Raw genomic sequence first — 23,745 nt, 5'->3', positions numbered from 1 at the left:
AGAAAACCCCCACTGCCCCTTGCAAAATATCCAGCTCCCCAAACCTCTGTTAGTGCCTTCCCTGTCGGTATTCAGGTCTTTATTGCTGTTTTACTGGCACCAAATGCAGTCTGTCGGTACGATGGGTGATTCCTCTTAAAATGACATTGCAATCCTATTTAATTTTCTAGTGAAAAATCAGTTGGGAAAGTCCCAAAAACTAGGATTAGAATAAATTGACATAGCTTTCTGAAACTGTTGCAAGTTTCCCAATTAAATTAGCACTTCAGTTTACACTTTGCATCTCAATGCAAATCTTCAAAAGGTCTTAAAGCATTGATTATATTTTTAAAAATGTATTCGGAGCAGAATATTTTATCACCTATCACGCTTTCTATGTGTCCTCAGAAGACGGCACATTATCTGTTCAAAATGGCTGCAGAAGAGTAACCTTCAAGTTCTAAATCAGATTTCATCTCTCTCAGACCAGTGTGATTTATTATCGATGACAAAGATGGATCCGTTCTTCAGCAGCAACCCAGATTCTATCAGGTCTAAGCATTAAACTCACCTCCAATAAAGGCATTTGTGGGACTATTATTGGATCTAAGCGACGGTCAGGCCCATACTGAATGGACGTTTTCTCTTCCTTTGTACCATTTAATCGAGGGCCTTGAATTTCTAAGTCCTGTCGTCCTCTCACCGACATTCCATTGGAAATAAATTTTCCTAGAAAGATAGCAACAAAATAAGATGATGCCACACACTGCCACACAGTATAACAATATTCTGCAGTCACATATGTAACATAAAATGTTAATAAGTGAAAGTAAACCTAAAGCCATGCAATTATTTTAAAAAATACCCCAGCTGGCGTGCAAAAAAAAAAAAAAAAGCAGCTGTAGCTTCAAAACGTAGCTCTTTTGTGGTGCCTTCTCCTGCAGTATTTCCCTTCTGCCTCTGGATGTCTTCAGGCTTCCCGGTTGAAGGCCTACTGTGAGTGCATGTGTAATGGACCTGACACATGAGGGGGTGCACCTTGGAGCCCTGCACTGACAGCATAATGATGTAGAAAGCAGTACTGATGCCATCATGATGGGATGAATGAGCCCAGGAGTTGAGAATTAACTAACCAAATCTCAAATCTGCTCTGACCTTCAGCATACTCTCTAGTCACCCTGATAAGCATATACAGTGTCCCATAAATCGTATGCAGATTCTGAACTTCTAAAAGCTGGTATGTGAATCCCCCCAACATGACACTACATGAGCTGGGCAATTGGTTGCCATGAGAGATCACCAGTGAGGAAGGCAGAGAGTGCCATGTTTGCCCCTTTACATGAAAAGGTCTAGGTTTATTTCAGGCTTTGCAAATTAAAAAATTAAAATCCTACTGTAGCAGGAAAGGTAGAAACCAAGCATCCTGGGGTGCCTGTGATAATGCCTGAGGGCTAGTTAGTTAGACTGCACTGGAAACAGGTTTACTGTAATCTTCCAAATATTTGTATTCAGCATCCAAATGTTTCAATAATACATTCGTCCATGTGCATTCAAGGGCTACTCTAAAAGATACGAATGTAACCATTAAAGCTTCAGGGTGAATCCCCCCATATAATATCAGGAAGGAAAATCAATTTGTAGAGGAAGCTTCTTTTTTTTTTTGGTGCAAAATGACTTAATTACCCTTAAAAATAAGATCTTCTTACCGTAAAAATCCTGTTCTCAGAATCCATTGAGGGACACAGCTCTGAAGAATTCTGAGACGTAGGGTTATGTTTCTGCCTCCAAGAGAAATGCACACTAGGCAAAATAGTGACAGGCTGCCACTTTAAGATCCCCTCCTTCATCACAAGTGCCAGTTGTTGCAAGCAGTACAAAAGAAAATGAGGGGTGGGAGCGGTGTCCCTCAATGGACTCAGAGATATGGCTTTTACGGTAGGAACAAATTACTATTTTCTCTTTTGTCCATTGAGACACACAGCTCTGAAGAATTCGGAGACCTAGGGACATTCAAAAGCAGTCCAAAACTGAGGGGTGGGCGCCATAAAAACTAGAAGAACCAACTCAAATAGCCGCCTAAAGAACTTGTCTGCCAAAACAAGCATAAGAAGAGGCAGAAACATCTTCAAAAAAATCTTAGTAAAAGTGTGAATAGTAGGAAAGACAAAAATTGCAATATAGAACAAGTACATAAGGAAAACCCCAAGGACTCTCTCCAGTCGTAGTAAACTTTCCACGTACAGTGATAAATCTCCTGACTAGTAGATTTATGAGCCTTAGTCAAAATACAGAATCTGAAATTCCTTTGCCTTTCAACACTTGGGTTTTAACAGCCAGGCCATTGAAACCAGAAACCGAGAAGCTGGGTGGAAGATTGGCCACTGAGACAAGAGATCTGGCAGATCTGGAAGGCAGCATAGATTGTCTGCCAACAGATGAATCAAATTGGCATACCGCACCCTGCAAGGCCAATCTAGAGTGACGAGGATGACCGGAATTCCTTTGTGTCCTATCCCAGACGAGGTAACAGCGCTGGTAAAGGAAAAGGAGGCAAAACATTCATTAGTGTGTACTGATCCTATGGAGCTACTAAAGGCAACCCACAGGGGTAACAAAAAATTGTTGAAACACATCTGGATGGAGAGACCATTCAACCGGATCCAGAAAAAAACAAAACTAAAAAATCTCCTTGTCCAAAAGAGGTGACGATCGATCGAATAAATTCCATCCTGAATTTGTGAATATGTACAAACACACCAAGTGCTTTCAATCGAGAATCGGACAACGTCTTCTGTTGGGTTTGAAAACCATAAACAGTTTGAGTAAAAATATTGAAAACGTTCTGCCAAAGAGACAGGAATGATAACACCCGGATCCAACAGACCTTGAACTGTACAAAAAAAAAGTTCACCCGACACTGCTAAGAAATGGGAAGCTGGAAGCCCTTACCAAATGTAGAGAAGGCAGGAGCAGACCTTCATGCTAAAGCAGACTTTTTAATTGCCAAGGATGTCTAGAGGGTCCAAAGGTTTGGAAGTCTTTTAAAACTGGGAATTAAAGAAATATATATAAGACGAAAAGGAAGGAGCAAGCTTACAACGCTGATCACTATTTTTCCACACCTGAAATAAAATCATTTTTACATCACGTAGCTTTTTTTTAAATAATCTAATCCAAGGTAGCTTCAAAAAGACCATCATTGACATAGAGTAAACGCAAAAGACTACATGCCTTGGCGGTATGTTTTGGCTCATTGGCATGCTGAAAGACCCATCCGCGACCCATCTTCAGTGTTCTGGCTGAGGGAAGGAGGTTCTCATCCAAGATCTTACAATACATGGCCCCGTCCATTGGCCCCTCAATGCGGCAAAGTCAGCCTGTACCTTTAGCTGAGAAACAGCCCCAAAGCATAATGTTTCCACCTCCGTGCTTGACTGTAGGGATGGTGTTCTTAGGGTCATAGTCAGCATTTTCTCTTCCTCCAAACATGCGAGCAGAGTAAATGCCAAAGAGCTGAATTTTGGTCTCATCTGACCGCAGCACTTTCTCCCAATCCCAATCCTTCTCTGAATTATTTAGATGTTCATTGGCAAACTTCAGACAGGCCTGTCAGGGGTGTGGAAATTTTGGAAAAAACTACTTGTCCAAGGACTAAAGCGGGGGCCGAATCTACTTGTCCCTCAAGACAATCTACTTGTCCTGATACAAAAAAAATAAATTTTAACCAAAACCGTATTTAGCAGTGCTAAGAAGCCCTTCTCATTGGTCAGTGCCATCATGTGACTGCGTTGACCAACGAGTGCTTGCATGGAACAGGTACAGATAGTACACCCGTACTGGTGGACGTGAAGGACCGTTTGCCGAAAGGTAAGTATAGTGGGAGGGAGATTTGTGCGGGTAATTCCGTTTTCCCAAATTACTTGGGAAAATGAATTTACCCTTTAGGGTTGGTGCAGACTTTGGGATTCCCAGGACGTGTGATCGTGTGCGGTTGCATAAAGCAGTTGCATCCGCATGTATGGGGTTACATCTGCGTGGCAATCACTGAAAAAAAAGGTAGATATACCTATTTTCACGACATGCTCTGCGCAGTGTTTTCAACCGTGATCACCCGCGGCGGTATTGCAGTAGGAAAACGCGCAATCTGCCTGGCACGACTGGGGTGCCATTAGAAAATAATGGCACTGACAGCACGATCGGCGGTGGTGTGCGATTCCGTGACCACCCAGCCATCCGCTCGGTTTCGTGCATGATGACCGGGCAGTCAAAGATCGCACACCACTGCCGATCGCGCTGGCAGTGCCATTATTTTCTAATGGCACCCCAGTCATGCCAGGCAGATTGCGCGTTTTCCTGCTGCAATACCGCCCTGCCCGTGCGGTTGCACACGATTGCAGTTGAAAACACTGCACGTTTATTCGCGTGGGGCTGGTTTTATTTTTTTCTGTTTTTATTTACTTTGTAAAAAATGTTCATTTGTTTTATTATTTTTACTTAATCGCCTTTTTATTTTTTACATTTTTATTTAGTTACATTTTTAATTAATATTTTTTACTTTTTCTTTTTAACTATTTAAAAAAAAAACTTTTTATTGTATTGCTATCACACAGGGAATAATAATCCCCGGGCGTCGGGCGATACGAATTCCACACCCCTGGGCCTGTACATGTGCCTTCTTGAGGAGGGGACCTTTGCGGGCGCTGCAGGATCTTAATCCATGGCGCTGTATTGTGCTCCAGACCGAGGGCGATTGATGGTTATTTTGTATACCTTCCAATTGCAAATAATCGCTCCAACATTGGCTTTCTTCTCCCCAAACTTCCTGCTGATAGTCTTGTAGCCCATTCCAGCCTTGTGCAATTCTACAATCTTGTCCCTAACGTCCTTTGACAGCTCTTTGGTCTTCCCATGGTAGTGAGGTTCTGTGGACAGGTGTCTTTTTATATACTTATTTTACTCACTGAACTGCAAATCAATTTATCAAATTTTTATCATGTGTTCTTTCTGGATTTTTGGTTGATATTCTGTCTCCATCATTTAAAATACACCTATGATAAAAATTATAGACATTTCTTTGTAAGTGGGCAAACTTACAAAATCTGCAGGGGATCAAATCATTATTTCTCACTGTAACAGGAGTCCCCCGATAATACTGGCTTGACTGTTGAATTATGAAAACAGGAACACAGTACCAGGACAAAGCATAAGTACTGAGACCAGAAATGACCTGCTTCATGACCACCACATGACAAAGCATAAGTACTGAGACCAGAAATGACCACTTCAGAACTAGAGAAACTTTCAGGATTTATCTTATCCGGCATGAATCTCTCAGCTTTGTTGGCTAGATGGGGACTCCCAGGGTTTAACCTTAGCTGGCATGAATCAACTACTACTTGGTAGTAGAGTCTTCAACAAAGAAATAAAATTAACTAAAATAATAAAGCAGAAGAGAAAGACACATGTATTCTCCTCAGGATAAGAAGTGAAACTAGCAGGTGTGAGGGGTTAGGTCCTTAAAGTAGCAGCCTTTTAATTTTTTTGCCTAATGTCCATTTCTCCGGGAGGCAGCAGCATAACCCTACATCTCAGAATTCTTCAGAGCTGTGTCCCTCAATGGACGATAGAGAAATTTGGATTTCTTCATCTTTATCTGCTTGCTCTTAAAATAAATGTACAAGAGAAATAGAAGTGGGGTGCTGGGTCAAGGTGGCATTAAAATAATACCCGCATGTGAAGAGGTGATCACTTTTGCTCTTAGCGGTAACAAATCTGGCTAAAAGGCAAACGGCCAAAACCACAAAAGAATTTGCCAGTTTAACTTCAATTATTTTTTATTGAACATTTTCGGTTATACACAGCAAAGGGATAACAGTGTCGATCAACAGATCAGGTCCAGGGAGGACCAAAAGGACAGAATTTGCCAGTTTAAAGCATCATCAGTAACCACATAACTAATAACTTAATTCTTGGATGTGATCAATTAGGAAACAATATACTTACCAGCTGGTAAATTGTTCAGAGCGTTAACTCCGTCTAAGCTTGTACTTTGGATGGTGCTCAGATTGTAGACAATCCCAAGAATATGCAGCTCCCCAGTTTGCAGAGGAAACAATTTTAATCGAGCCTATGGAGCCGGACAAGTCCAAAAAGTACAGGATTAAACATGTGACTGATAATTATGCAGTACAAAGAGTATATACTTTGGAAGAAAATTCCATCCTATCACATTTGTTTGTTATACATACTAAATGTACCAATCTATAGCATTAGACTTACAATTTTAGTTTCTTCACTGTTGAGTAGAAATTCATTTATTTCTTCTGTGCCAATGACATCACTGACATTTTTCCCCTAAAGTAGAAAAAAACATTGAATTTAAGAATCAGATGGTTTGACCCAAACTATGACCTCTACAACTCACAATGAAGACTGGCTTCTTGAAGGTCAGTATAATGCAGGTGCTGACCTCTGGTGATCACTGATGCTTGCTAAAAGGCCTTCTGCGTGGCAGCAATGCTAATGTATAGTTTATCAATGTGGACACAACAACAGCGTGGTAAGCATGATGACATTTTATCTTTAGTTCATTTATGCTGATTAGGTCATGGTGCTACTAAAAGCCAGAAAACCTCTTCCACTAGGGCCTCGCAAATATTAAAACACTTTGGATCTAGGACTTTGATCCCCCCCACCCCTTTTCACAAACCAATTTTGTTTGCAGACATTTTGTTTTGCAGACATAACCTTTAACCTCTTCATGACTGAAGACATACACTGTATGGGACATACCGAATGAGCTGTCAAAAGCTGAGATCAGCGGTTACTGTTCATCAATGGATGCTTCAGTATTGAGGCATCTATTAACCCTTTCCCTGCCACCGATGTATGGCACACGGTGGAACACAACTGTTTCCAGCTGTCAGTATGCTAAACGTTGGTGGCTTTTAAGGTTCTGCAATAAGCTCATGTTTGATTTGACAAACATTTGTGCAATTATCACAGGACCTACAAAATTAGTAGCACCATCTTTTTATTCTACCAGGCCCGTGGTTTGAGAAAATAGATGGTTTGAGGGGCCTTTTACAAATGCTAGCAACGCAGCAGAAGGACATTAAAACGATGGGAAAAATTGCAAAAATGGTGTGGCCAGCTGAAGTTTAAAGTTTTTAGTTTTGACCGAGAAGTACAAACAAATTCTGAAATTCTAGGGATGTGAGGCGTTTCCAAATAAAGGACAAATACATTTAATTTTATGCATTTATTTTTAGCTGTGCTATTTAAAAAAAAAACAAAAAAAAACCCCACAACAAAACAAAAACTGAGGGAAAAGCGTTTTTACATTTTTTCCTAATTTGTTTTATATTTTATTCATCACAAGTGATGCATTAGGCAGACATATGTGATATAATCCCCTATCTGTCCTCTAAAAAACAATATATAATATATGTGGGTGCACTCAGTAAGAAAAGTATATTACTGCCGTGGAAGAATCACACAGTAAAAATGTAAAAAGTGCGTCATTAAACAGAACCTGAAAAAAAAAAAAGCTCAGTCATGAAGGGGTTAATATTATTTGCATTGATTTAATGTGAGCAGGACTATATAAAAACCATGAAATTCTAACATGTATAAAAGGCGCACAAAAATATCAGTGTCTAAAATGAAAATTTACAGTAACTTCGATGATGATAACCATCTGACATTAATAACCCAACGCAACTGATACAAAAAGTCAGCAACACCTTTGATAGCAGATCTTTGTCATTACTGATTGCTTCTTTGAGTTCCTCATTTTCATGACCAAAATCTTTTGGCTGAAATTTCCACAGGAGAGATAAATCAGTCAATAAAAGTGGAACCTTCAGAGGGTTCTTGAAAGACACTTCCACAGTTATTGGCTCTGTAAAAGCAGAAATAAGTATTATTACACTTCACTGAAGAAGGAAAACTAAAAACATTAGACATTGCCACCACTAAAAATGTTGGAACCTGAATGTCTGACCAACGATAATACATATCCTCTTTTTAAACCATTTTAGAATCCTGAATTTAATACTGGAGTGTACACATACCCTGTTTCCCCGAAAATAAGACCTACCCTGAAAATAAGACCTAGTACTATTTTTGGGAATTGCTAAAATATAAGACCTACCCCGAAAATAAGGTAGCATGTAATAAATGCCTTTTCTTAAGGATATAAAACATATCATTGACATATCCCTAAAAGTCGTATCGCCACTGAAATATTTAAACCAAAAACTGACCCAAGCACAGAATTAGTAACCCGTATGCTATAGCAGAGACTTCCATGAGCAAGAGAAATGCCCTAATTGCATGAAACCTTCATGTTGCAGAAAAAGTCGATGTAACTCTTGGCGCTAATGATTACCATCACACAATCCTCCAGGAGTAGTCTTTCTTGTAAACTATCCACAGCTTTAGGAGAGGCTGCTCCTCAAAAGGAGACTCTGGGGTTCTCATCAGATACATAGAAGACAAAAAACAGTTATAAATACTCACAATTATAAAATTTCAGTCACACTTGTCAATAAGAGACCACAAGATAGATCAGTGTCTGAGGAACGTTCTGCTCCGACTGCGTATAAAAAGCTGCCTCCGGTCACATCACCATACCATCGTGCCACCGGCTGCTTTTAGGCTGGATTTACGCGTTTCAGGGGCATACGCCTTTCCTCAGAATCACCAATTAATTCTGAGGAAGGGGGTATGCCACTGATCTTGTGGTCTCTTATTGACAAGCGTGACTGAAATTTTATAATTGTGAGTATTAATAACCGTTTTTATTATTCAAATAAAAAAAGAAGACCTCACACAAGAAGGTGGCTCTTTGTCGCTTTTGTTTTCTATAAACCTCCATGTTACTCCGCAGTGCTTGGTGGACTACAATTCCTATAGACACTTACTGCATGGTATGAATGACTATAATAGAACAGCACCATTCACCAGCAGGTGGTGATACATCTGGAAATTACAGCTTCATATAAAACCAAAACAGTAGTGTGAAAAGGGATCCTGTCATAGTGCATAAGAGATCACCCCTAAGGAATGTCCAGTAACTAGGCCAAGACCCTTACCTAATATTCCCAACGAATAGCACGTTTAAAGAAGAATGTTAAAGCTGGTCACAAATAATCCAACTATACAATATTCCTTCGATTTACCACCAGCTATAAAGTGCATGGGTCTATTGAATGGATTGTTTCGGTAAGCCCTTACATTGAATAGTTGCTGGTATATCTAAAGGAGTGAGTGCAGAGAGCACAATATGAATGTAGCATGTGTAGCCAACTTCACAGGAAAAAAAAAATAAGCAACTCTCACGCTACCTTGTACAACAGCCATAGGGAATTTGGCGTTATCCGAGTAGCTACTTAAACAATACTGTGTTGGTTGGAAGTTGCTTGGAAGGACGCCTCTATTGATTACAGCTACTACTTGTTCCTCCAACTCCTTCCAATGCTGTGAGGACTCGCTGTCATACTCTTGGTCAAGACTCACATGAGTGGCAGCTTGTTTTTCACCTATGAAACAATACAAATATCTGTTAGCTAAAAGATACATTGAGCAAATCTTAAACTACGGTTCTTACTTCTATTTCATATGGATTTCTGGAAGTCTCAGGAAGAAGTAGTCAGACCTTCTGCGACCTACCACAGCATGGACACAAGGGGGTTGATTTACCAAAAGAATTGTGTGCGGATGAAACAGGATTTCTCTTATCACACGATTGGATAATTGAAGCAAATTTTCACTCAACTTATTAAGAAAAGATTCTCAATTTCTTTAGTAAATCAGCCTCATTAGCATACTGCAAGCAATGTGTTAAGCAGAAAACAAAATGTTCTTATAAACAAAGCTGCAGCAGTGATGGAGCATCATTGCTTATGTATCATTTATATTAAAGACAAATCTCATGAGCACAAATATTCACATATCCAGAGGCACTGTTTCTCATTTAAACCCTCAAGCACTCATAACGGGCATATTCCCAGCAATGATAACAGTGGTTATTAGTAATTGAAGGACATTAAATCACATATCTGGAAAAACCCAGAGAAGCCTGCTGCAATAAAGACTCTATGGATAAGCGGTGTTATTAAAGTTTCCTACACACCTCTGATTCTTAGCCAGCAATTCCATTGGAAACCACAAGCAGAGCTAGCTAGAAGTTTTTTTAACATTATTGGTTTACAAGATCTTTAACCACTTCCCGGCCGGCCGTTGTCAAAAAACGGCCGGCCAGGAGCTCTCTAGATCTGAGCGGGCGTCTTTCGATGTCAGCCCAGCCACGCGCGAGCGGGAAATTCCCGATTTTTAAAAACAGGCAGCTAAGCCTATTAACATACAAGCAATCCGCTGGATCGCTTGTATTGAGGTCCCGGTACGTGCGCCCCCCCCCTCCCGCTGTCACGCTGGTCCCGGGCTCCGCTGTGCCCAGTGCAGGACCAGCATAGTGCCACTCTGACGGGATCATAGGGAGATCGGTACACGACCTACCGCCGGTCCCCTCTCCGCTGTCAGAATGCGGAAGTCATGTATATTACATGACTTCCGCATTCTGGTGTCACTCTCCAGCTTCAGATGCTGGGGAGAAGCTGATGAAGCAGATCTCTGCTTCATCAGCATCTTCAGGTGGGTCCTAGGTGTAATTAGGGGTCTTGGAGACCCCCGATGTCTCCATAAAGAGGACCTGTCACTTATTTTGCGATCACATAAGGGGGTTTCCTAGCCCCTTATGGGATAGCAATAAAGTTAAGTGAAAGAAAAAACATTTTTAAAGTTTCCCTCCGCCAAAAAAAAAAATTTTTTTTTTAAAGTCCCCCCCATACATACACGCATGCAAACAGGCGTTGGGTGCGCATAAGTGCGAAAACGACGATTGCGCCCATTACATATTGTCGCGAACGTCGGAATGAGAGCAATAATTCTAGGGCTATCAAACAATAAACAGATGAGCAGTAAAAGCTTTTAAAGCGTCGCCTATGGAAGTTTTTTCGCGATTTCGCTGGTGCGCGCAATTTTAAAGCTTGACATGTTTGGTGTCTATTTACCCGACGTGACCCCATCTTTTATATTTTACCAAAATATTGGTAATAATCATTGTTTCCTAATATACAGGTATTCCTCACTTAACGACCGAGTTCCGTTCCTACGACCAGGTCGTTAAACGGATTGGTCGTTAAGTGAGGAACTCTATACAGTACTATACTGCATTAGTACAGTACTGTATAGCGTTGCCGATGTACAGTACCGAACAGTGTACTGTACATCCGGCAATGGAAATACTTATCGAGACCTGCAGTGAAGATCGGGGGATGTCACTTCCGCCGGCGACCCGTCGCACTGACGCTGACGCGGAAGGTCGGAGGTCGATCGGCGGTCCGTCGTAAGTGCGAGTGGTCGCAAAACAGGTAAGTCGGTAAGTGAGGAACATCTGTAATGAAAAAATTACTTTTTTTTTTTCAAAATTTTTCCTTAATATAGTAAAAAATAAAAACCCCCAGTGGTGATTAAATACCACCAAAAGAAAGCTCTATCTATCCCAAAAAAATGCTATAAAATTTATTTCAGTACAGCGTTGTATGACTGAATAAATGTCAGTCAAAGTATCACAGCGCTGAATACTGAAAAACGGCCTGGCCAGGAAGGGGGTCTAAACACCTGGTCTTCAAGTGGTTAAAAGACAAAGGCCTATTTAACAGAAATAAAACCAGTTCACATCTCAATAAGGCTGCCTACAGGCATAAGAGGGCAGTCTGACATGCCAACTCGATTCAGCCAATATCAGAGCACCAGATGTTTGTGCTCATCTTGGGATAGAACAGCAGCAATCGGAACAGATTGTCAAACTGGCCTGATCAATGTACCCAAGAGAAGTACCGTATTTTGCGGTCCATAAGACGCACCGGGCCATAGGACGCAGGGAGGTCCGGCGCGCCTTATGGAGCACTCGACAGACTGTAGCTTCTGTCACAGCTTCTATGACAGAAGCTGTGACAGAAGCTGCAGTTAGTGACCACTGAGACAGGTGGCGCTGTGATTACAGCGCCACGGTCTCAGTGATCACACAGAGCAGACGAAGAACGTCAGTTCTTCGTCTGCTCTAGGGTTATCTCGATCGCCGCCGCTGCTCGGTTTTAATACGAGTGATCTCATTAGATGACTCGTATTAAACGAGCAGTGGCTCCTACTGCTGAACTCGATCACCGCCGCCGCTGCTAGGCTTTAATACGAGTGATCTCATTAGATGACTCGTATTAAACGAGCAGTGGCTCCTACTAATTGCCCGGCGCCCGAAACTGCATGTCTCGGGCGTCGGGATTCGCTCCATAAGACGCAGGCACATTTTCCACCTCCTTTTGGGGGGAAAAAAGTGCGTCTTATAGAGCGAAAAATACGGTATTAGGTGACACACCTCTGCTTCAATCCACAGACATGGGCCCAGGCAATAGAACTGTCATCTCATGTCTACATGGGCTGTTTGAGCTTCAATTTCATATACAGTCTTAAAGTCATCATGCCATAAAATAACTTTTCGGTTGTCATCACTGACCTTTCGGAAAATGCTAGCTGCCTGGCTATCACGCTGAAGCTTTGGCTTGAATACTCTCTAGGCCACTAGTGTAGAACAAATAGGGAGAGAGATTCTGACACTGGTGTTACACTTGTACTGGTTTAGTGAAAAGAAATATTGAGGCAAGAGACAGCAAGGTAAACAGCATTTCCCGAAAGAGGCAGCAATGGCAGCCCACACATTTCTCCCATGACAGGTGTGATACTTTGTATCATCATGCAAATATTGGGACATATTGAACTGTCACTGTGCTATAGGCCACGGTATCTTTCACCAACGTGACTTGGGTCAATGAATGAAAATGGTTGTGTTTGGGTTACTGCGTTCTGCATTTCTGCATTGCTTGTTGCACTCGTACAGGGTGCAAGATCAGCATTTTGCAGAAAATAATAAAAGCATATTTGAGGCAAGCATGCTGAACTGACACAATGGCTACATATGTTAAACAGAACACGTGGACCTTTCATTACTTTGTCTACGTAAAGAATTCCAATGACATATGGTGAAAAATGTAACACCTACGCATGCCATACTTTTCATTTTGTAACCTTCAGAAAATGGATTACCAAATCATTGCATCCTTGACACACAAGTATTAGAATGTGTAGCAGAATGAATGATGTACATGTGCACAGTAGCCAGGCATGCAGTGTGCTACTATGTAATCAGCAACATTGTTATGCTAATGATGCAAAAGCACGATTGAACATTTTTCACACAAGGTGGCATATGATTACAGTCAGCTTCAAAGTAATTTCTATACATAAAATACAGTGGTACCTCGGTTCATGAACGCTACTGTTCGTGAATAATTCTGTTCGCGAACAGGAAGTTCGGCAAAATTTTGCTTCCGTTCATGACCTCCGCTTCGGGTGACGAACACAACCGCAGCCATTTTTCCTGCTCTGACAAATGGTCATGGCTTCCTCTAGTTCATATCACGGTCTGATCACAGTTTGATTTGGTTCACGACCAAATTGGTTCGCGACCAGAATCGCGGAACAAATTAAGTTCATGAACAGATGTACCACTGTATTCATTATATAAAGCTGGAACTCTGGTGAAGTAATGAGAAAAGACAGTATAGACAGTTCACTCTGGTGAACTCATTACAAAAAAACAGTATAGTTTAGAGGCTCCACCTCCAGGGGGCTGAATTCTGTAACTAGATTAGACTCTTGTGCTCTCTAGGAGCCCCTGGACCCAGCCATGTACTGTACACAGTCATAGATCAGGCATACCCCCTTGCGTACTGTAATAATGAAAGCACATCTCATTGTATTGTGTGCTCAAGTCCATATACTGTATGCACATCTACTGTAAGCACATATTAAACATATGTGCCATTTCCAGCAGTACTCAGATTTTCCATGCTATTGCTTATCCCAACATATACCATTACTCTTTATATTGTTCCTTTGCAAGCAGTTGGGTGAAGAGTTTCAGAATGCCACATAATAGATTCTCACCTTTCAGATCTGCTCCTACTTAAAGGAGAGCTATGGGTTCAGTGAAATACACTAACCCCCATAGTTAGAACCAACATGTGACAGTGCCGCTATTACACGTCGGCTCTATTGATCGAGAACTGAGCGACCACATACAGCTGATAGTTCAGTTCACGATCTTCTCCCTGCAGACAGTGGTGACTGTCAGTGGTCCCTGTGTGGGTGTAAAGTAGCCACCGCTCCAAATTCACTCCCATAATAGAATACAATCTCATTACAAATTAGTAAACTAAACATGAGATTGTAGTCCATCCCAGGTGTGAGCTTGGAGTGGTTTACAACACACACAGGCACCATGGGGATAAAAAAGTAGCCACCCTCCAGAAGGAAGGACAGTGTCACCATGAAATCAGAGATGATTTGAGGATCAACAGCTGAGTGATACACACATAAGATACATTTTTGTTAATAGTTAAAAGGTAAGTGAATCCATTTTTAAGATTTAACTCCTGAGATATTAAAGAGATATTAATATCTAGTTATTAAATACTCATTTAATTTAATTCAGCAGGCATATGTATACTGACCTTCAGAAGGCCGCCTATCATGGCCAAAAAAGACACGAGTGTCAGAAGTATTGATATATGGCAGTGGGAGCTGAGGTAAAGGACTTTCAGGAGATTGTTGACATACATTCTGTAAAAAAGAAATAAAACACTTAATAAAAACTATACAAAACGGCTAAAGAAACCTACAATAACAATATCACAAAACAAACATTTCTGATCACAAATAAAAGTATATTCTCAAACAAAACTAACCACTTGCCGTTCAGCCGAATGTAATTAAACGGATTGATGGCTAACAACGGTAGGTGGGCGTTTTAAAAACATTCACATGGTTTACAGCTGGCGAGGGCTATTGCGTAGAAGTGTTCAGGTGGATATAGAGCCACCCTATCACTTGTATGGTGCTGGGGAGTATGCCCCCACCCGCCTCCACTGCCAGCTATGCCTGGCTTTGCGGTCCTCCGTGCGGGCCTGGGACTAGCACCACGGTCTGTGTGGCTGGATCAGAGGGAGATCAGCACACTTCCAGCTTCTGGTCTCCCCTCCAACCACTGGACACGGAAGCAATGTGTATTACATCTCTTCTGATTTCAGGGTGTCATTTCTCCGGCTGCTGTAGCCAGATAGACTGCTGGGGAGTGACAACATTGCTGCTTCATGGTTACAGTGTAGTAAATGAGTGTAGTCACCCTAGGTCAGGAGGAGTGTTACTGCAGGATCACCAGGTAAGGGAAAAAGCCTAAGAAAAAAAACTAATGCAGCTACCACTTTTAAGGACTGATGAGCTGCTATATATTACATTTTTCTTTTAGGGTTTAGATTTATTTTAATGGCTGTTAAAAAATGACCAAACATTTACCTTATACACATATAAATACTCCCGAAGAAAAGCCCCTTGCTGCAATGCCGGCTGCTTGCTGTCATTAATCAAAATGTGCCTAAAAGCAGAGACTGCATTGTCCAACTGACGCAGAGTGACTGACTGCCGACCAATGGTAAAGTTGATGTGGTCCTCCGCTAGTGACCAACCTTTCCCTTTATATACTTGCATCGCCTGACAATAACACCGCAGAGAGTGCTTTTTCTAAAAGAAAGCAGAAATAAATACATTTGTCCTCCAAAAAAGCAGAAAACATACAGTATATAAAACACACGTGTTGAAAAAACACAAGTACAATTCCTTCAAAGACTACACAGAATGGGCCTGAAGCATAAAAAAATGACAGGCTTCATTGTATTCGCTGTGTTCTTCCTACATATGATGCATTTCTTTATTTCACATGACTGACTAATCATGTTCACTTAATAAAAGGATTTATAGAGTGCCAACAGTATGTGCAGTACTTTACAATATAAGTTCACACAGAACGCTTTCATGTGCATGTGCTCCCAGGTGGAATGATAGTTCCTTATCCACTGAGGAAGGATTCTGCACTGTAAATACAACTATCTCCGTTTTCAACTGGGTGAGATCAAATGATTTTTGCATGTGAAAACAAAGCATAGTGTTTTCAGAATTCCTCCAAGTGCGACGGTGATCCAGGTTGGAGATATAATGCTGGCCTTCCGTGTACAAGATAAAGAAGTTTGATTCTAATTTGGAAAGATAATGTTTTTAATTCATTATTCACATCACCCATGTATTCTCTGCAGTGGGAGCATCTTTTTCAAACTGCTACCGACGCCCTCATGCACTCACAACGCAAGAGCAAAATTGTATATTGCGTATATACGCGTATATGCGTGCACTGTATGCAATCCCAGAATGCATTAATCTGAAAAGAAATTTTATTGTACTGTACACGCGCACCCTCGTATATGGGCCTAACATACGCAGAACTAAGGAGCCCGGACGCATCTTGGGTCCATTTTTTGCTTACACATCTTTCTACAGCGCAAATGTACGGCTCCATACGCAGCCATGTGTATGGAGCCATTTATTTGCATATGCTGCGTGCAGCTTTACGCAGCGTATTGTACGGCAGCGTGAATGAGGCCTTGAAGATAAAATTACACTTAAATTCATGCAGGAGAAAACAGTTCCGCAACCAAACCATAATACCATTTTTTCAGTTTTATAGTCTAAGTACATTTTGGACGCATCATTACATTAAAGTGACACTAAACTCAGGAGTTAAATCTTAAAAATACATTCAAGTACATTAACAAAAGTGTACCTTTTTTTGTTTATTACTCTGTAGATCCCCAAACCATCACTGAATTGGTGCTGACACTGTCCTTCCTTCTGGAGGGTGGCTACTTTTGTTCCCCATGGTCCCTGTGTGTTGTAAAGTAGCCAACACTCCAAGCTCACTCCTGTGATGGGACTACAATCTCACCTCTAGTTTACGCATTTGTATTGAAGTTATGATAAATCTCAGCAGCGAGCTTGGAGCGGTGACTACTTTACTACACACACACGAACCATGGGGATCAAAAGTAGCCACCCTCCAGAAGGAAGGACAGTGTCAGCACCAATTCAGAGATGATTTGAGGATCTACAGCCGAGTGATAGACAAATAAGATAAATCGCGGCCTGGCCGAAAATGTGATCTGCGCATGCGCCCGCCCCAAGGTGCATTTACACATTTTCGGACGGGAGCCCGCGGGGAAGACACAGGTAAGTATTAACTTTTTTTGAGTTTAGTGTTATTTTAAAGTAATGATTCTTCATAATATGCACCTCTGGCATAACACCCAATATCCAATATTATAACACCCAATATTAATCCTTTTAATATATTTGCACTTTGCAGTCTTGAAAGTCTGCAGAAATCCTCCTCTGCCCCCCCCATATATTTTCTGAAAGCACAGGATCTATAGAATCAAAAGATGGTCCTGCCGATTCTGTGCATAACACAATAGTTGCACATATTTCCATCAAATCCCTATTCTAAAACTGTTGTTATCAGCGCACACAACATAATTTCCAAAATGCCTACTAAATTTAAAAGCTAAAATGTTGTCACCTAAATAAATATGGCTTTGTAGCCACCTTCATCACTTCTGCATTCAGCAGAGAGGCCATGGATAAAAGATGGAACAAGCCCTGCACTTATGACAACGGCAACTGACCCTGTGAGTATTTGAACAGATGAACAAATGTAAAGATTTACAAGTCCACCCAAAAACCTTGTTTCGGAAAGAGACACAGACAAAAATTAATTTTTAGTAAAATAGGTACAATTAGAACGAACATTGGGAAATGAATGAACCTGTACTCACCTGGCCTGCTTTGCTAAACCGATGGCCTGCTAGTATCATATGGAAAGCAAACTTCCTCACCATAGGGCTCTTCATGTTAATGAAGCAATGAGCAGCTTGTTCAAGAAGTAGTGCACTCCGCAAATCAGAGTCCTGTAGCCATAAAAAGTTATTGTCAGCATATCATTGAAAAACCTTAAAAAAGTAAAAACCCCAAAAAACGAACAGTTTTTTTACATTCATGCTATAGGGATGGGGAGAGGACTTTGTAGGATATTTTATGCTACCTAGATATCAGTTCTGAATTGTTATTTTTTGTCGGGTGTAATCTTTATATAGAGCGTTGCTTACACAAAACCCAAACTAACGTGACATTTACTTGCCTCACTCGTAAGACGGATCAAGAGGGCGGCAGAGTCTGAATACTTCCCTTGGCTTTTTAAAATTTCTGCACTTAGTAAGACGCACCTTTCTGCCAGAACCATATTCCTACGTAAAAGAAAATATGTCACTGCAATGGCACACAAACAAGCTTTCCAACTTTATATTTGCTTGCATTGGCAAACGAAAAGCATAAGCAAATACATGAATACTCTTACAGAACCTTTTACCATTGAGCCAATCAGACTATGACAGCAAGCAACCACATATGCTAATATAAAGATGTGCAGCTAGTAGTTAGTCAGATTCAACTGGACTTGTCTCACAATGCTGAAAATTGAGTTTGTTTCTAATGAGTGTCTGGAAAACACCACAGTATTTATAGCCACAGAAACAATGGCCGTAGCCATGCCCTATTCCATGGACGCTGGATGAAGATGACCAAATTACCTGTGTGGCTTTAAATGCTGGCGGAATGTTCTTGACACACATTAGAGACTCCTTGAATAAGCAGCAAGACATATTTATACCTACAAAACGAGTCTGGCTGAATGTGACCAACTACCACTAGCTATACCATGACCTGGATAAATGAGAACCCGTACAGACACAAATCCGTGCACTTTTTCCAGCTTCTTTAAAAGCTACACAGTAGAGGGCCAAATCCACCGCAGTCTGAACATACTTGGTCAAGAGAATGAATGACGAGGACCAGTGGCATCACAAGAGGGGAGCGGCCCACACCCGGGTGACACCATTTTGGTGTCACCCCCTCTAAAAAGGCAGGCGCTTGGTCATGGAGCGTCAATTAGATGACCGTGCATGTGTGATGACATCACGGCAGGGTGTCACCCGGTCTCTGCTCTGGGTGACACCCGGCCTCGGGACGCCCCTGATGATGACTATGATGTTTCAGTTTCAAATGCCAATATATGACTTCTTAATGCTTGGAAAGGTGCAAAGCTTAATATCTGGGTCACTCTTCTTGCAGCTAGTCTTTAAAATACACACATTTGTCTACTCCCCTCCACTTTCCTGTCTCCCTCCATGATCCACATACTAGATGTACACAATGTCACAGGCTGTCTAAATAAAAAAAGCACAGTAATGTGAATGTAGTCAAGCCTGAACTTGAGGAATTAGCAGCGTGTGTTGTTCCCAGAGGAAGGCCCTAGGACGTCATGCTCCCTAGGACAACTGTCCTTGTTAAATGCAAAATTTAGGCCCCCTTTAGTGTCCCCTTCACCAAACCATGAATAGAATTGAAACCTCAACTGTGTTCACTGACAAACAGTTTATTCTTTTTAAAACATTTGCCTAGAAAACACTGTGTGATGACTAGGCACTCTCCACACAACGCACATAGGTTACCATCTGTGAGATGAAGCCAGGGGCATTGTTCACCCCAACAAATATGTCACACCATAATACCACCCTCTTATAATGTTGGTACAAACATTCCTGACTACCTATATAAATATCACAGAGGAGATAATCAACCTGCTTTCAATTTAAAATAAAAGCAGACATTTCTGTTGCTTACAAATATAGCATAAAGCTGCAGGCTGAGTCAAGGAGCCTCTGTGATAAACAATCCTCCCATTCCTTCCTAGACAGAATACACAACAAACCCAAACTTACAAAAAGCTGTGGAGGATTTTTCATGTGCATGCACCGACTTCATGCAACAGTCACCAGAATATGTATGCACATTATCCTTGTAAAAAAAGAAAAAGGATAGAATACTATTTTACATAGACTGCTTACATTTGATTACCCAAACCAAATGGAGTTTTAAAGAACCATATGGCATTTGCAGACTCTAAACATGCACCCCCATCAAATTTTTTTGTCCAACTAGGATTTAAGAGCTGTGATCAGCTTGTGAAGTGTCACAGAAGTGACCACTGGAGTACCAAGTATGAAGACCACAACCATTGGTCTCCAGAAGGAAAAAAGTGCTTTTAGATGCGATTTTACGACTACCCTACCTAGTAGGTCTTTGAAGCACTGAATTATGTTTGTTGTGTGATGATCCATTTAGCAATACAACAGCCTGTACGTTTTTTGTTGGTCATACCTGAGAAACAAAGTTTGTGCTATGTAGTAGCATTTTCCCAAAAAAGTAACGGTTTAAGTACTCCGGACAGTTTGCACATGTATTTAGTCACACAATGGATTCTTACTTGCATATATCTCTGTATGTCTGTATTGCTGTGTCCATGTAATGAGCAGGGTATGGTCTGGGAGCACCAGGCTGGAGAAAAGCAGAAACTGCAGCCATTTCCTGAAACACATGCATACGTGACAAGTTAAACAGAACGGAGAGTGGTGGAAAAAAACAGGAAATATAATCTGATATATCTACAAGTCAGGAAAAAAATCTCATAGAAAGCAAAAATAAATCCTAAACCTTTCCACATTGAATGATGTTAGCTGCAAATAAAGCAGTCAGTATAGTGCAGTACGTACCAAAGCCCCAGCAGCATAAAGCATTGCCTGGTCACCTAGAAAGTCCTTTTTTGCAGTGTGGTAGCAGCTGTATGCCAGATCATAATGTTGCACCAAAAAACATAGATCAGCCATTTTCCTTATCTGAAGTTCAGGTGCCTCAGGTGGGTATCTAGAAAAAAACAAACCAAAAACACTATAATCAGGTGGGCCAGGCCTTTCAAAATATATAGGCATAGACCAGCTTATACGGATGTGAAAACAAAAGGCTGTGTATTAAGTGTGCAAGATCACTGCCAAACCTATTCCAATATAAATTGGGTAAAAGCAACCTTCTCATTAAGGCTAATGAGCTTTAAAATGTGAAAAAAAAAATTATAACTTATATCCTCTGCTCATCTTTTCTCAGAGGGAAAAGGACTAGTTAACAATGTTCTTCCTACAGCTTATCTTTTCCCCATTACTCATTTGCCATGCTTTGTTCTGCACAGTGTGTGGAGGTGGCAGTCTTGGTAGAGGAGCTCTGCTTCCTCATACCAAGGCCTCCAGCAAGGAGAACAGTGAACAGCACAGCAATTACAATCACCAAATCTGCTGAAGTGTGAAGCTGTGTGAGGCAGCAGTGTCTTAGATCCCACAATGGAGATGTGCAGATGAAAGGTTGTAGGGCACAGCTGAGTGCCTAGGCACCCTCTCATGCCAGGAAGTACACGCCTATTTTTCAGGAAGAATTAAAGACAATAAGGTAAATATTTCAGGGTATTGCTTAGACACAAGTAACATTTCTAAATGTTCTCTAAAGGAAAGCAAATTTTCACTTTTTGAGTACGGGTCCATGTTAAACAAACATTATACATGGGGACCATTAAATGAACAATCATAGGAAAAATGGTGGTTCATTTAAGAGAGTCATTTTTTTATTAAACACATTTTTAAAAAGTTGATTTGTCACTGCTGAAGAAGCAGCCTTTTTATATGTGGTCAATTAGGCACAAGACTACAGGCCTGAGTTACATAGTTACCTGTCTACGGCAGGGGGCCCATCGCGATCTACCAGTCGATCGCAAAGCTATTTCTGGTAGATCGCTATTGCAAGTTCAATTTGGCTGCTCCGTTTATCTGGGCGCTCAGCTGCTGCTGGCCGGGTGCAGTTCTCTGACTTGGCCGGCAGGTGGCGCTCTGTCCTGGCCGAGCCCCTGCCACTGAAAGCTGTGCTGCACAGAGTTCAGCATGCAGCTGCTCCACTCTGGGGAAGCCTGAGAGCAAGGCCCTAGGGCCACACACATCAGACACAGTCCACTCTGGAAATCACTAGGTCCCCTTCCCTGTGTGAATCACAAGACTAGCTGAACAAAATTACAAATCCTTTGTATAACAGCTCACTTATTTGTTTTAACTTCCCTGGCGGTATGATTTTTTGTGTCATTTTTCTTTCAAATTTTTTTTTAATATCCCTCCGGTTCCACCCCCTTGAGACACGTACGCTCGCAAGGGACTGAACCTGGAAGACGGATGCTGGCATCGGCCAGGGGAACACAGCGCAGCTCGAGGGACAAGGTAAGTAAATGCTATGCAGCATTCCCGAGTGTAGCTTGGGGTTACTGCTTATGGTATGGAATAGTAACCACGAGCTACACTCGTGAATACTGCCAGGGAGGTTAACTGTGCATGTCGCCATTTGCGTGGAGTTTTGCTTTAAAATGGAGCAAATGCTCTACTTACAATAATCCTGAGGTATTCTTCAGCTCATTAATGCTTTTCTCTGGTACTTTACTACCGCTGAACCATTTCTTTGTGGCAGAAAACAGTGATCGGCTCAGTCCCTTCCTGGAAATTAACTGGAATAAAAAATGCATTTGTAGAAGCTGTGATTGCAACATGTTACCTTTTTTTCTTTATTTCCAGTAAGCAAAAGAAAATGAAACAAGCATGTTCTCCTTATTGTAACAGAATAAATCGTTTCCATACAGTGATCTGTGTTGTCTTAAAAAACAATTAGATTCAAAACTGCGCTGGAAACCAATAGCTGAAGAATGAAAGTCTTAATCTAACTGATTCAACTGAAACAATACCATTTTTTAAGTGGCTTATACAGACAATTTTTACTTAAAAGAGAACTCTGGGTAAGTGTTTTTCCCCATAGTCCTCTTAAGGGTCACAGGAGGGTATATACTAGCATCCTCTCGTGACCCAAAGCTCAATATATCACAAGCCACAGCTCGTGGTATACCAAGATCGCCACAGCTGGCAATACTGGACAATACTGTCGAGATCCACCCAGCTGCGTGAATGACAGCTGACTCTGCCTATCGACTCTGCCTATCTAGAGGCAGAGCCAGCTGTGCACGCCCCCTCCCACGTTCGTTCCTCCAGTCAGCACTGGAGGATCGGAGGGGGGGGGAGACTCCCCGTGGGGAGCGGTGACTGACAGAAGATTGAGAAGTGAGCGAGCGATGGTATGTGTTCGCTCACTTCCCGATCTTTTGAGCCAACGTGTGGCAGTTTCATTGTCACATGTCGGCTCCAACTATGAGGATGAGTGATTTTCACTCACCTCATAGTTCTCCTTTAAGACTTGATCGAGTCACTCCATTGTTTTAGATGTTGATTGATTCTCCCACAGCGAGTCAGAAGTCATACTTAAGAACAATATTTGCAGAAAGCCCACATACGAGGAACAGGACACTGCTACTAACTGACCTGATCATTGAGCTGACGTACAGTCTTTTCTATATGAGGTATGAGTCCACGGAAAGTAAACTCTTGTATGAATTGTCTAATACGATCATGATCAGTAAGAGCCAAACAAGTGCCATGGGGAGTTCCTGTTACGTTCTTCTTCACCTCACCGACTGAACTTTGCATTTTTTCATTATCCAGACCGTCAAAGCTACCTCCAGCATCATTAAGCTGGTCGAGTGGATGAGTCTTAAAACTGTTTGACAGACCCTCTGTAAAGAAGGAAAAAACAAAACAAATATATAATCACTAAATCAATGTATTACTTGGGTTTATGCATGAAATCATACAGAAATCATTATGCAATTCCTAACAACTTTCATAAACCTAAACAAAATCAGTTAAAAATGATAGTTTATTTGATACCAACAGAAAC

At 41.4% G+C, this 23,745-nt stretch overlaps 1 protein-coding gene across 3 annotated transcripts in view; it reads right to left on the bottom strand.

Moving 5' to 3' along the window:
* TRAPPC8 (trafficking protein particle complex 8) overlaps positions 1 to 23,745 on the bottom strand; it is a 72,557-nt gene that overhangs the window by 21,528 nt on the left and 27,284 nt on the right. For 2 of the 3 annotated variants that reach the window (XM_018555314.1, XM_018555315.1), the window contains 13 exons: positions 23,331 to 23,581; positions 22,353 to 22,468; positions 20,652 to 20,802; positions 20,366 to 20,466; positions 18,182 to 18,287; positions 17,820 to 17,951; positions 15,454 to 15,678; positions 14,613 to 14,721; positions 9,330 to 9,524; positions 7,725 to 7,882; positions 6,259 to 6,333; positions 5,983 to 6,106; positions 551 to 708 (listed from right to left, as the gene is read on the bottom strand). In XM_018555314.1, coding sequence (XP_018410816.1) covers positions 551 to 708; positions 5,983 to 6,106; positions 6,259 to 6,333; positions 7,725 to 7,882; positions 9,330 to 9,524; positions 14,613 to 14,721; positions 15,454 to 15,678; positions 17,820 to 17,951; positions 18,182 to 18,287; positions 20,366 to 20,466; positions 20,652 to 20,802; positions 22,353 to 22,468; positions 23,331 to 23,581 — 1,901 coding nt within the window. Of the gene's footprint in view, positions 1 to 550; positions 709 to 5,982; positions 6,107 to 6,258; positions 6,334 to 7,722; positions 7,883 to 9,329; positions 9,525 to 14,612; positions 14,722 to 15,453; positions 15,679 to 17,819; positions 17,952 to 18,181; positions 18,288 to 20,365; positions 20,467 to 20,651; positions 20,803 to 22,352; positions 22,469 to 23,330; positions 23,582 to 23,745 lie in introns of all 3 variants that reach the window. The other variant, XM_018555316.1, reaches the window with a different exon arrangement.

Source organism: Nanorana parkeri, unplaced genomic scaffold, assembly GCF_000935625.1.
Source record: "Nanorana parkeri isolate BGI_ZX_2015 unplaced genomic scaffold, ASM93562v1 scaffold191, whole genome shotgun sequence".
In the NCBI taxonomy this organism is placed as follows: Eukaryota; Metazoa; Chordata; class Amphibia; order Anura; family Dicroglossidae; genus Nanorana; species Nanorana parkeri.
Note: the sequence above shows the minus strand (reverse complement) of the source record. Positions and strands in the feature narration are given on the sequence as shown.